At 38.0% G+C, this 13384-nt stretch overlaps 1 protein-coding gene across 1 annotated transcript in view; it reads left to right on the top strand.

The window, feature by feature from the left end:
• LOC119650179 (3-phosphoinositide-dependent protein kinase 1) overlaps nt 1-12949 on the top strand; it is a 30512-nt gene extending 17563 nt beyond the window's left edge. Inside the window, exons 3-5 of the mRNA XM_038052733.1 lie at nt 5947-6969; nt 7087-7361; nt 10314-12949. Of these exons, the coding sequence (XP_037908661.1) occupies nt 5947-6969; nt 7087-7361; nt 10314-10451 (1436 nt within the window). The 3' untranslated portion in view covers nt 10452-12949. The remainder of the gene's footprint in view (nt 1-5946; nt 6970-7086; nt 7362-10313) is intronic.
• Nucleotides 12950-13384: the final 435 nt, after the last annotated feature.

Below are 13384 nucleotides of genomic sequence, written 5' to 3'. Positions count from 1 at the left end.
TTGTTCCCTTCCTCAGTGCAAAGCCTCCGGCTCAGGACAGGAAGGAGTTGTTCGCGAAATTTCAGCGTTTGCTAAATATTGTTTTTGAAAGATTTGTAATGTGATGTACATTGAACATTTAGCAAATACTGATATTTCGGGAACAACTTGTACCACTTCCTCAGTGCAAGGTGTCTTACATCCGTTAAGTGGAGATCTTGTTATTAGATTTTGGCAGAAAAATTGAAGATGCATCGCGTCCCTAGGAAATTTGTGACATGCCTGATAACGGACCACCTTTGTTGTGATGGCATTTATAATAGTTAGCAGATACTAGTATTTCGGGAACAACTTGATTCCTTCCTCAGTGCACGCTGTCTGATATCGGTTTTTGCTAATGAATATCACATTAGCGATGGGAAATGTCTTTCATTGTTTTACTTCTGGAATACATTTTCCTGTGTGATATCAACCCGCCTATTATTTTTTTTTTTTTGAACAGATTTCGCCCTTATCCTTTCTCTCATTGCACATATTAGGGATATTATTTCTTTCCATGGAGTTATATAGTTTCTGTTGTACATTAAACATAAATTTTAAAATATCACTTATTTATGATTTTCAGAACATTTTCCATGACCTTTGCCTACGTGTTCTGGCCTCTGTGTTGGAAATATTTTCTCTCGTTAAGTGACTATTCTCGCTTTTCCGCAAGGTTTTCTCAGAGGGTTCCAAACTCCTGTAGAGCGCTCAGTAGCATTACTTCTTATCCATTTATATTTATTCCAAAATCGTAAATCGTAAATCCATTGTTGCCGAAAAATTGAAAGATCCTAAGATAATTAAAATGTTTGATTTTAGACCAGGGACCTTCAGGTAGGCCCTCCGTACCTTGGTATCTTACGAATCCATCCAAAACGAATTTCGAACACAGCAGACGCCAAGCCCATCACTTTCCTATGCTGCATCACAGGTCTTCGTGCCTCATTTAAGAATTTCCAAGTTGAGGATCAAAAATGAAAAGGAAAAATGCTTGTGCGCCAGGTGTTCAGGAAAAAATTTCATTTCAAAGATCCTCTTCCTCATGACCTTTTTGCAGATGGTTTTTAATCTATATACGAAAGGTGCAAGTTGGGTATTATTCCGTGTATTCCTGGTCTGGTCCCTTGTCTTCACAGCCCTTCTGGTCTTCAAATCTCGAGACAAAACAATTGTGTCTCTTAGTGCCCTACACAAATAACATTTTCATGTTTCTGTTCGGGGGGTATGTGTTGATTGATTCACGTGTTTCTCATATCTTTACTTTAAGTCTGTGCTCAAAGATGAAACATCTGCTCTGATTTCACAAAGATCACAGACCTCTTCTCGATTGCTCGTTTTTCTTGAAAATTAAGTGGCTGGTGGTTGGCAGGGTGTGTGTAGACTAGTCTGACCCAAAAAAGTTCCAAAAATCATCGATAATTGTAAAAATAAAAAGTGTCACACTAGACTGGCTGGATTGTCATGTGAAGATGAATGAGTGCGGGGAGATTGTAGATATTTTTTGGCTTAGGAAATGAAATAGGAGAGGAAAGTGGAGGATTGAAACAAAAGTATCAATTTCACAGTGGATTTTCTCATGGGGCTCAGTACATACTGGGTTCCCTTTTCGGTCTTCTACTTGCTAAATGCAGTTCCAGATTTCGTCTAGCATCAGTTTAAGGTTCAACAACTTTAAAGACGTTCCCCCCTGAATTTTCTTTTCACCTCATATCATTCACTGCTCACTTATTTGCTTCGTCTCCCTTTTGTTTTTGTAATTTTTGGGAAAACATCTGCTGCTTTCTTGAAAATGAATGCGTCTGTTTTGACGAAAAGCTGTTCACGAGGTTATTGAACTATCCATTTTCTTGTGGATTCTCAAATTCCTGTTTTGAGGATTAGTTTTTTTCTGGACTCTTAGTTTGAAGCTCTTGCAATAGAGTCGAAGGAGATGGATGACTTAAAGGTCCAGACCTGGTGGGATTTCCTAAGATCAAGTGTCAGGATTGAATGTGATTCGAGCAGAATAGTAGCTCAACAAATATCGATGTCAGTAAGGTCCAATGCAGAAGAGGGCGAGTTCGAGGAGGTTGTATTAGACATAAAAGTGAAAGAGGAAGGACTCACAATGGAAACAAGTGCCTAAATGAAAACGATTGCTCCAGCTTTGTGTATATTTTTCTTCAGTCAATTTACACAAGCGAAAAATTCTAATCATTCGGTTTCCGTTTCAGATTTTCAAATTCCTAAAACTCTCGTTAGGACCGTAGAGAGTTCAGTGCAATGCCTGCTAACATCGAGGGCAAAAAGTAGGACAAGAAAAAAGTCGCATAAGGCCTTCTTTCCAGTGCTGCTGCCTCGGCACGGCATTCCAGAAATTCCATACGACTTGGCATATTCGGTATTTGCATAAATAAAAAAAAAACACACCATTACAATCACTAGATTGTAAACAAGCAAGCAGGCAGCCTTAGGAAGCCAACTATCTAGATGGTTACTACTCTCCATTTGCTAGTTTGACTGGTTGCTTGAAACTATAGTAACGAACACGAATTGAAGGCAAAACAAACTACCGAAGTTATGTGCTATTCGAATGAAGAGAAGGAGATCAGAAAGACCTTCACTTCCCGCTGTGGTACACAGAGTGAATGCTGTAGGCGGGAAGGGGAGCGAGTAAAGTGAAGCAACAACGCAACAGATAACATTCAGTGGATTGAGAGAGCTCTGGGCCCCGTGATGTTGTTGCACTATCGATCTTTACTGATGTTGTCAGTGTTACATCTATAGCTCCCTCGTCCACAGATAAAATGTGTACACATGCACGTCGAAAATACCTTTGAGGTTCTTGAACCAAAATAACATCAAATAAAGGCATTCTTTGGGTTCAGTTCAACATCACCATCATCAGCGTGCGATAATCTTTTCCCGCCAAGAGCAGCTTGGCGTTCTTCACGCAGATCTTTCATCCATCTTCCAGCTTCCATTATGTGTTTCTTTTCTCTTAAGGCGATGCTCCCATGTGGGTATTGAATTTTTGGAATTTTTCCTAGTTGGGCTAGTTTTTCGAGCCCGGGACAAATGCATTCAACATCTTCGATTCTGGGTTGTCTTGTTCAATTATCAAGATAGACAGATAGATTCTTGTTTCAGGCTAGTAAACCCCATAGGTTCCTCCTTCGTATTTGCGAGGAATCCTGTCGTTATGATAACTTTTTCTTTTTGTGGGGAAGATTTCCGGGACACAGTCAGACGCACTACCTTTAAAGCGTTCCCATCTCGAACCCAGATCAATGACATCTGTTCCAGTCCCCTTGTAGTGAAGTGAACAAGTCATTTTTTTCATTTGCCTTTCAATCAAAAATGTGTTGATGCTCAAGTGAAGAATGTAGAAACTTCTGTGAGAAAAACAAAAGTACCTATAAAACGTATGCGTTTTTATATGTTTTCCTGTTTGCTTTCATCGATACCAGACCACATTCTTCGCGTGTGTGCTTGTTTATATGGAGAATGCTCTGTGTACAAGCTCTAAACGACGACCTCACTCATGGTTTGCGGCCAACAGCATCTCTGGGCATCATCCTAGTGCTTTTAACTGCTTCTTCTCCCAACTCTTTAATGCATTCTTGTAACGAAAGTTTCAGACATCTTTTTTTGCATTTGAATCGATGCAAAAGATGTATTTCACTTCGTAGCACGACAATCTATTCTGTTTGCCAATTTGGTCGCCTGGGTAGAGGCTAGAAGGTATGTGACCAAAAACGTAGAAAAAAACAACCACACAAATCGATGAATGACTAACGAGATAGATTGCCATGAGAAGAAGAGGAAAGGCGCGGCGGTCAACTGTTGGAAGAGAAAATAAAAGGTCATTGCCTATGAATGATTTATTTTGAAGTTAATTTAATCCGAAGAATTGGTCATTTAACTTGTGTTTTCTTCTTCCAGTCGCTCGGAATTGGCCGGAGCAGTCTAAAGTTCTTTGCCCACCAAGTAGGATTGATAGTTTTGGAGCTAAGTCGCTTGTGCTTATGATGGACGAACAAACGATGCTTGAGGAAATGGAGTATTTGATTCGTGAGAATCGACAGTGCGATGTTTGCACTAATTTTCATTTAGCCCTAATTTTCTAATGATTGGCAATTTGAGTTGTAAATCGCACATTCACATGGTACAGATGAATGGGATGGTTCATTTGTGGACTGTGCTTAGCGATCTGACCGACTACCTGCTGGCTGGAGGCAGATTGCTTGGGGGCTTCCTACCTCCAAATGGTCCTCATCCTCTTGCTGAGTCCAATAACTTAAAAGAATTATTGGTTACTGCAATATTTTTAGAATTTTTAGTGATGTTTTCAAATTTGCTGGAGCCACCTGCGAAAACATCTAGATACCAAATATGCATAGATTTCTTTCTGTTGGCAGCAGCGTCAATGCAATACCGCGACGTGCTGTTTTGTTCATACAGCAAAACTGATCAAAGTAGCGCACACGCGCAACTATACGAGCCGCGAGTAGCATGACACCTTTTGTTAGGGTCGTCTATCAATTCTGACCCATAAACCCTTCACCTGGATAGGAAACGTCTGTCTGGGGCTCTCTTCACTCTAGCACTTGCTCCAGACCTGGAAGAATAACCGACGGATTCCATTGAATAACTTTTACTTGGTGGGAATCTTTGAAATGCTTAGGTTCAACCTGCCGTTCGGGGTCTCCTGAGTGCTATGTGAATCGCAACCACGAGAACGGTGCTATGAACCCATTCGCATTTTTACACGCCCGTGGAAATTTAATACCTATTATGTCTGGCTTGCTACTTTCAATTTTGCTCATTTCCGAATATTTGAAAGCTCAACGTTTTGCATTCTATACAGTCTTTATTGTTGCGGCGGTTATTCGAAGCCTGATTTGTGAGGTAGCTTTATTACAACCTTAGACTCGACTAAGCATAGAAAAGAATGCGATAAGTTTAATGGGCTAGTATCGTTGCTTCACAGCCTTAGTATGTGAAGTGTAGACACGTGTGGAGTTTTGAGAAACCGCAATTTGCAGCTATTGTCCGGTAAATTACTCACTGGCAAGGTTCAAGGTTGGGTGAGTGAGAACGTAAGGCCCACAGGCTTTAACAGTCTGGTATTGTTTGGGTACTTAGCCCACAATGATACTCATACATCATGAACCCCCAGAATTTGCTCATTATGCTATCGAATCTATTTAAAAATGGAATAATTACGTATGCGCTTTTTATGTGTGTGGTATCGCTTGCATATCACACGGATCTCGTTGATCTTTTCAAACAACAAACGTCTGGCACTTGTACCTATTTTTACACGAAGGAATACAATTAAAAATATTTGAACTGCTCCAAAAGCTAATGTTTACCAGCTACAAGTTAGTTTCAGTCTAGTTAGCTTGCGATCGTACGCAATTTTCTGCGCATGTAGGCGCTTGGTATTTTTCGTTTCTAATTTGTTGCTGATAAAAATAATCTCATCGCTGTTTACGCGAAATTCGTTGTTTCCAACTGACTTGCCTCCAGGCCGGCAAGATATCAGCCCACTCAGACAAAATTGAAATCAAGTGGCAATATGCAAACATAGAAATGTCTGCTGTGGTCCTTGATGTGAATTTCTGTTCTATGAAGGGAATATTCACAGAAGGGCAAACAAATTTAAACAAGGAATCATGCTCCAGATTCGAGTGTTTACATAGGAAATATACTGCCAACGCCGCTCTTCAGTTCTGAAAATTTTCAAGGAAATATATCCCTGACTTTCGCTGAACAACCCAAATTATTGTTAAAGTTTCTACTCAATGCCATTGCTTACCTCCCTTTAGCACAAGTTTTGGTTGCATAGAAGTTTAATTATTGCCTCCCAGTATAGTTGATACTTCCAAGTAACGAAAATTCAAATAATTAACGAATTCTTTCAATTTTCTCTCATTCCAGTAAAAGTTTGCGACAAACAACATATTATTCGCGAACGAAAACAGGAATACATTCGACGTGAACGCGAAGTCATGCATATTATGAACAATGTTCCAGGCTTCGTGAATCTCTCCTGTACGTTCCAAGATTCACGAAATCTCTATTTCGTGATGACATATGCAAAAAACAGTGATCTCCTGCCGTATATCAATCGAGTTGGATCGTTTGACTTAGAATGCACCTGCCATTATGCAGCCGAACTAGTTTTGGCTGTCGAGCAAATGCATAAGCGAGGGATTGTACATCGCGACCTGAAACCAGAAAATATCCTACTCGATGAAAACATGCACACTTTAATCGCTGATTTTGGATCGGCGAAAATCCTAACGGCTGAAAAGACTGATTTATCCTCTTCCTGTTCGACAAGCACTGAAGATAGTCCTGCGGCAGCTTCTTATTCGAATGGTGGAACAACAGGAAACATGCCACCTCGACGACGGGGAAGTTTCGTTGGTACAGCACAGTATGTTTCACCTGAAGTCCTACAAGGAAAGGAGACAACAAAGGCTGCTGATCTTTGGGCTTTAGGCTGTATTATATATCAAATGATTGCTGGTTTGCCTCCTTTTAGAGGTAGCAGTGATTATTTGATATTCCGCGAAATTATGAACCTGAATCTAGTATTTCCTGAAGGATTCGATAAGAATGCCGAAGATCTAGTCAGAAAGTTATTGAAACTTGATCCAGAAGAACGAATTGGTGCTCAGGATAAAGATGGACGATATGAAAGCATACGAACACATCCATTCTTTGAGAAAATTAACTGGGATACAATTCGAAGAGAGAAACCACCACGAATTAATCCGTATTTGCCGGGTGTTCATGAAGAGGAGGAGTTAAGGAGTAACTATTTTGTGCCACATAATTTGGAGCCTGGTTTGGATGACCGACAGCTAAGCAGATTGTTGGGGCTGGAGTTGGGCACAGCCGTTACGCCTAGTATTGAAAAAACTAAACAAAAGGAGAAGAAGACTGAATCTAAAAGTAAGTGTGAATTCAAATCTATTTCTTTACAATTACCCCAAACTGTGTGTGCGCTGAAGTTTCATTCGCACTCACAAAATGTCGCCCTCTCTAACGATCATTTCCTCTATTTTTCAGATAAATTAAACTTAAGTGAAGCAGAGAAGGAGCGTCGATTAGAATTACAAAGAATTGATAAATGGAGTCAATTTTGTGATGGTGAAGTCATACTGAAGAAAGGTTTCGTGAATAAGCGAAAGGGATTATTTGCAAGAAAGCGAATGTTACTATTGACAACGGGCCCCCGACTAATTTACGTCGATCCAGTACAGATGGTTAAGAAGGGAGAGATTCCGTGGAGTGCTGATCTGAGGGTAGAGCCTAAGAACTTCAAAATATTCTTTGTACATACGGTAAGTGTTTCAAGTAGTTTGATTAGGATTTTAGTTATATTGGGCTGAGTAAAAAGTAACTGCGTTATTTTTTGTTTTCGTTTGGTTTTCAAAGTCATTTATTTCTATGAAAAACAAAGATCAATTGTGGTTCATTTTCTGTTTTATTCTATGACTTTTGTCATTTTTTCGGTGAGCTTCATAATTCTCCGAAAAACTGAAAAAGATCCTGAATTAACGCCTTGTCCGAATTTAACGTCATTCCATTCAAGAAGTTTGATAGAGAGCCAAACAAATGGAAGTCTTTTGACGCAAAGTCATGAAAGTTACAATAATTTTTGACGAGTTCCCAAAAATATGGGTGCTTTTGCGTTGTCGTCATGAAACACACTTCCTTTATGATTGACAAGCTCCATTTCTGTTCGTCGATGAGAAATACGTTAAAATTGCCCAATTGCCGCCAATACACTTCTGAGCTGATCTGATTGTTCGGCTGCTTGGTAGGAGCTTAAAAGATATCACATCCTTCTAATCCCGCAAAACTGAGAGGATAACCTTCCTTTTATGAAGTTATAGTTTTGGGACCAAGACCGTTTACGTTGCATATTGCAAAAATAAGGGATTCACATCGCCAGCTTTCTTACACATAAGTGCAAGTGGTCCTTCCTGACCGAGGAGCATTTTTAATATCAAAATTATCAATGTAGAATTCCTTAAATCAGTTTCGGGATTTACGTTTTTTGGAACCTTGTCACTGTAAATTTAACACAATTTTTCACGGGCTTCACTCGCCCTCTTTCCTCTACGGATATAAAAGAATTAAATACGGCGAAAATGCACTGTTTGACCTTTTGGAACTTTTTGGAAGGAATCAAGCTTAAATTGACAGCTGTCAACCGATATCGACGAATGACTGCAGGGGTACCAAAAAACTGTTGCAAAAAAAGACGCAACCACTTTTTTCTCAATTATATGGGATTGGCTCAGTTTTTTGACTTAAGTACTTTATTAATGCTTACATTGTCGACGGAAAATTTGAGAATTATTTTCATATTTTGAGGGCGATTTCCTAAAAAGACTATATTTCTTCAATTTATGTAGAAAACGGGGCGCATCCAAAAAGTCGCCAGGCTTTCAAATCACCATCCAGCGTATCAAGTTTTCACCTCTTCTTCCGTTGAACATTTTTTTCGCACATGAGTACCACTAGGGAAGCGAGGAAGTGATAAACTGAAGGCATCATTCAGGGGAAGAGGACGGTTCGGAACCTTCTATTCATACTTGCTTCGTAGCGTTCACCGTGTGTAGCAGTTCACTGTTATGCAGCAGGCAGACTCCTTTCGCCAGCATGCTCCTCTCCTTTTATTCTGAATTAGTCTTTTAATTTTTTTTGTGTCTATCAGTATTTTGCCGCGTTGATGATATTCTCCTGCGCCAAAGGTGTCGAGAAAATCATCAGCTTCGATTTTGCATTGCCCCGAAAACTCTTTGGAGGTCAGCACTATTAAACTTGTGTTGCTCTGTCAGTTGTTTTGAGACCCATCTCACAGACAGTGCTTGATATTCGCAGATTCCTTCGATTGTTTCGTGTAACAATGACCTAGAAATCTGCGGAAACTTCACATAAAATTAATCCAACCTTCATCTGCGATCGTCATGAACCGCATTCTCGATTTTTACCAAAACCTCGTCAATTACAATTGAAAGTTTTCCGCTCCTCCGATCGTGATGCAAATTTGGGACACAACTTGTGCTCTCCATCATAAGCAGTTTTAGCCTCATTCAAGATCTTCAACTGGTGTTTTTTCCTTCATGATGAGGTAGCGAATAACAATGAGGATTTCCCATGTGCCAGGAGATTGGCTCGCCATCGTCATTTTTTGCAAGGGATACTCCTGGGTCCAACCTGACCGTGAAGGTACCATTAGTCCTTTCTAAGCTGCACTGCATTCCTAGCGATAGCCAAACCAATCCAAAAACTAAGTGATGAGGGTTATTTTGAATGCATTGCTGTGAAGAAATTTCTCTCTGAAGCGATGAAATCCATTAGGTTTGGCTAAAATACACCAAGATTGGACGACAGAACATGACAGTGGGTTTTTTGTTCGATCGAATCAAAGTTCGAGTATTTTTGGAAAAAGGCAGCGTCAATATGTTCGTCGTCGTACATAGTAATATCACAAACATCACTTTTCATTCAAAATTTACATGTGGTGTTACGTCACCAAAATCACACTCGGCGGTCTTGTGATTTGATATCACTGCGTCCATTACAAAACGATAGTTATCACAAGAGTAATATCCTCATTACTTGACTGGGTGGTGATGCTGTGATGCCAAATGGTGTTGTGATGTTGTAGTGTTTGGATCACACTCGGTGATGTTAATGTGATAATACCCTTTTGTGATATTACATTCATCTCTACTCAAGCGGCTTTAGATTCACATTCCAACACCTTTACAGTCCCAAGCGCACCTTGAAACTGCACAAACTATTTGCAATCGGAAAAGGATGAAGGTGCGCTAGAAGTGATGAAGTGGCCACCGTAATCGCTAACCCTTAATCAAAGTGAGCTGTTATGGGAGGCACTCGATCACTAAGTGAGAATGGTGTGTCCAATTAGCAACTCACTATTGAGAAATTTAAACAACAATAAACAATAAAATGCCAAAGATTTGCCGGACTGGGGTCATTGACGAGAGAGTTCTCAATGTGATTTTTTATTATTATTTTTACTACACTTTTACGCTAGCAACGGCACGTCAAACATAAATTCAAGAAATATAATTTATTTTGTGTTAATCTTTCATAATTTTGTAAGTTATTAAAAGGAAACTGGAGCTCAAAATTGTTTTTTTTTTGTCAAACGTTCTCAAACTGTCCGTGAGCGGCGGCACACGTACTTTTTGAATTAAGATTTACAATGATAGTTGGAGTTACAAATCTAATAGTCTATTTTCTTCCTATTGCAGCCAAATCGGACCTACTATCTCGAAGATCCAGAAGGTTACGCCTTGGAATGGGGAACTGAAATTGAAAACGTCCGACAGAAAATATATGGTGGAGATAGTGAACCCTCAACTGCCAGTCAGAACGAACACACCAACTGAAATACAACTTAAAAAGATCTCGCCCAAATAACTCAAACAACATGAGAAGAAGACGTAGCTGAATTTTTTTTAAAAAAAAAGAAGGAATCATAAAATGCACATTCTCGTTTCGCGGCACTTAGAATGAGATACTAAAATAAATCGAAATCTTGTGAATTACAACAATTAAATGAAAGCCATTTGTGTGTCTGATACACGTGCCACTGTCGATTGTCTGTACAGTGCCACAACCAACTTCACCGTGTGGTAGACCGGTGAGAAATTTCGATCAATGGATCTTGATTAAAATAATAATAATAATAACGTAGTTAGTCACAATTTCAAATGAAAATTCAAAGTATGCGAACAAGGTGTAATTATATTGTGAATAATTTTTTGCTTTCTAAATAAATTGTCTGAATTCTGTATCTAAACTAATCTGCAAACGATACGTTACTGTGGAGATATTGAATTGTCGAACAGAAATATTGAAATATTGAATTATCGTTCAGTTATTTTCCTTCTATTTCGCTTTGTTCATGAAATATATACGTTTAAACGCATTGAAATGCGGAAAATTTAGTTGAATTAGATTCACCAAAGGTGAATGAAAAACACCCTACATAGCTCTAAAGCAGCACAGACGAAATAGAAATCAATTGAGAAGACTATGTTTAATTTAGTCCAATTTGTGTAATAGGCAAAGAAAACTAATCTTAACTAGGTGAAACAAAAATAACAAAAAACCACGATGACTTCTAGACTATACGCAATAGCTAATGAGATACGGAGTCATACACATACATGAATATACAACCAAATCTATGATAAATGTAAATTTATATTAAATGAAGTTAATATTTAGGAGATAGACCGAGCGGCTGCGAAGGCCGCCGATTAAAGTTGTCTTGTAAGTTGAGCAAATAAGTTAAATTATACCTAAAGTAAGTTGTCTAGTTTGGATGCTGGGGGCTGGACGAGGATGCAGCACAAAAGTAAGAATCACAAGCTGTTTATTTTCTGCTACATCTCCCTCCACCTCTCAGCGTCCAGAGTAATAAGTAATAGGAAAAGCACCCCAATAGGTCGTGTAGTATTTAACTTATCCAAATCGATCATAAAACGAATTACTGAGTATGAGTAAAACAAAAAGAAAATGAAAAAAAAATGACAAAAAACCGATAACTGAATTACTAATTGAAGAGTCGTCGTTAGTGTGAATTATTAGAAAGAGGAAAATAATAAAAATAAATTGAAATACTAAAAAAGGAGAAAATAGATTGAATGGGGGAGTGGGTCTAGAATGAAACATTGTTAATTTTTATCAACATATTAGAAGTAACGTGTAAATTGCGCGTGAGAGGTTGACGTGAAATTGGAAAGAAAACTTTAAAAACAAAAAAAGAAAATTCGGAAGTTGCAAGAACTTTGTCTTGAACTCGTTTGTTTTGCTTCTTTGCAGCAGCTCATTCATGGTTTTCCTCGTGTATACTTTGGACCTCATTATTTCGTTTCAATGCTGTCTGCAAGTGACTTTTTTTAATTTCTGAAATTTCAATGTTTGAAAAACATTTTTCTTTTTGGAATGACTTATATTTTTATATTACTGTTGTTTTTGTGGATTTATTCCTTTTATTTGTTGTACATAAGCGCAGCATCTTTAAAGATTATTTACACACTCAGAGCTAATTATTTATTATATCATTTGTCTAGAAAATATGTTATTCGGAGTCAGAACATTTATATTTATTGAGAAGTTTATGATCAATAGTGTTTGAAGAGTTAATTTTCTCACTGCCAATTGACTAAGCATTATGTATATATATATATATATTCGCCACGATATTGTGTTGTCTGAATTGTCTCCATTCTTATTTCATGAGTATTTACCATTTTTGGTTACATTTTCATAACCTAGACACACATTGTTTCATCTAATATGCAACCGCGCTGAGCAAAACAATTCAATTATGTTTTCTGGTTGAGCGAGGAGTGAACGCGGCACATGTCTCACTATTGTTGAAATAAAAATAAAGTGCGTAACGAGAGCTATGCAGATACCATGTGTATATGAAAGAGAAATATGTTGTAAAAGTTGCGATTTAATTAAATAGAATTTTTCGTTCACAAGACACGAAACATGCAAGTCTTGAAAATACTGGAATGTAGATGGATTTTTTTTTCTGAAACTTCACATTTACCATTGAATTGATTTTTCCTTTTTATGTACAGAGAAATTGATAATAGAATCATTTAATTTTATTTCTAATTAAGTAACTAAATTTATTGTAGTCTTTAGTAGTTCATATTATTTATATTACTATTTACTGGATTTTAGATGAGCGAAATGATCGTTGAGTTTCGATAGGAGAACACATATATTATTTTTGAAGACAATTAAATTAAATGAAAATTGTAAAAAAAAAATTGAAAAATGTAAAAACCAAAAAAATAAATATGAAAATGAACAACCGAGGAAAAAGAAAATGGAACAAATAAAAAATGGATTATGAATTATATTTCTGAGTGTTTCAATTTTGAGGTGGAATTGGGAAAAAAGTCCAGGTGGAAAGTGAGATTTCTACTTTTAGCGAGCTGTGAGCTGTTTGCCATGCATCAAGCATGCATAATAACACATCGTTCAATAAGTCTCGGGACTAGCGTAGAGATGGGGCTAATAATGCCATTTATATACCAAGGTTCAGAAGTACCAACCTTTATATAAGATGTGTCAAAATTTGATGTAATTCGAAACTTAACCAAGAAAGCTATAGTGGTTAAAGTGACGCTGCCTTTGCAATCGTGAAAAAATGGACCAAAACGAGTTTCGTGTGTTGATAAAACATTGTTTTCTAATGGGGAAAAAACACTGTTCAAGCTCAGCAATGGCTTGAAAAACGTTATCCGGACTCTACTCCGTCGAAAACAACCATTTGTCGGTGGTATGCTGACTT

The sequence above is a fragment of the Hermetia illucens genome, chromosome 2 (genome assembly GCF_905115235.1).
Source record: "Hermetia illucens chromosome 2, iHerIll2.2.curated.20191125, whole genome shotgun sequence".
NCBI lineage: Eukaryota > Metazoa > Arthropoda > Insecta > Diptera > Stratiomyidae > Hermetia > Hermetia illucens.
Note: the sequence above shows the minus strand (reverse complement) of the source record. Positions and strands in the feature narration are given on the sequence as shown.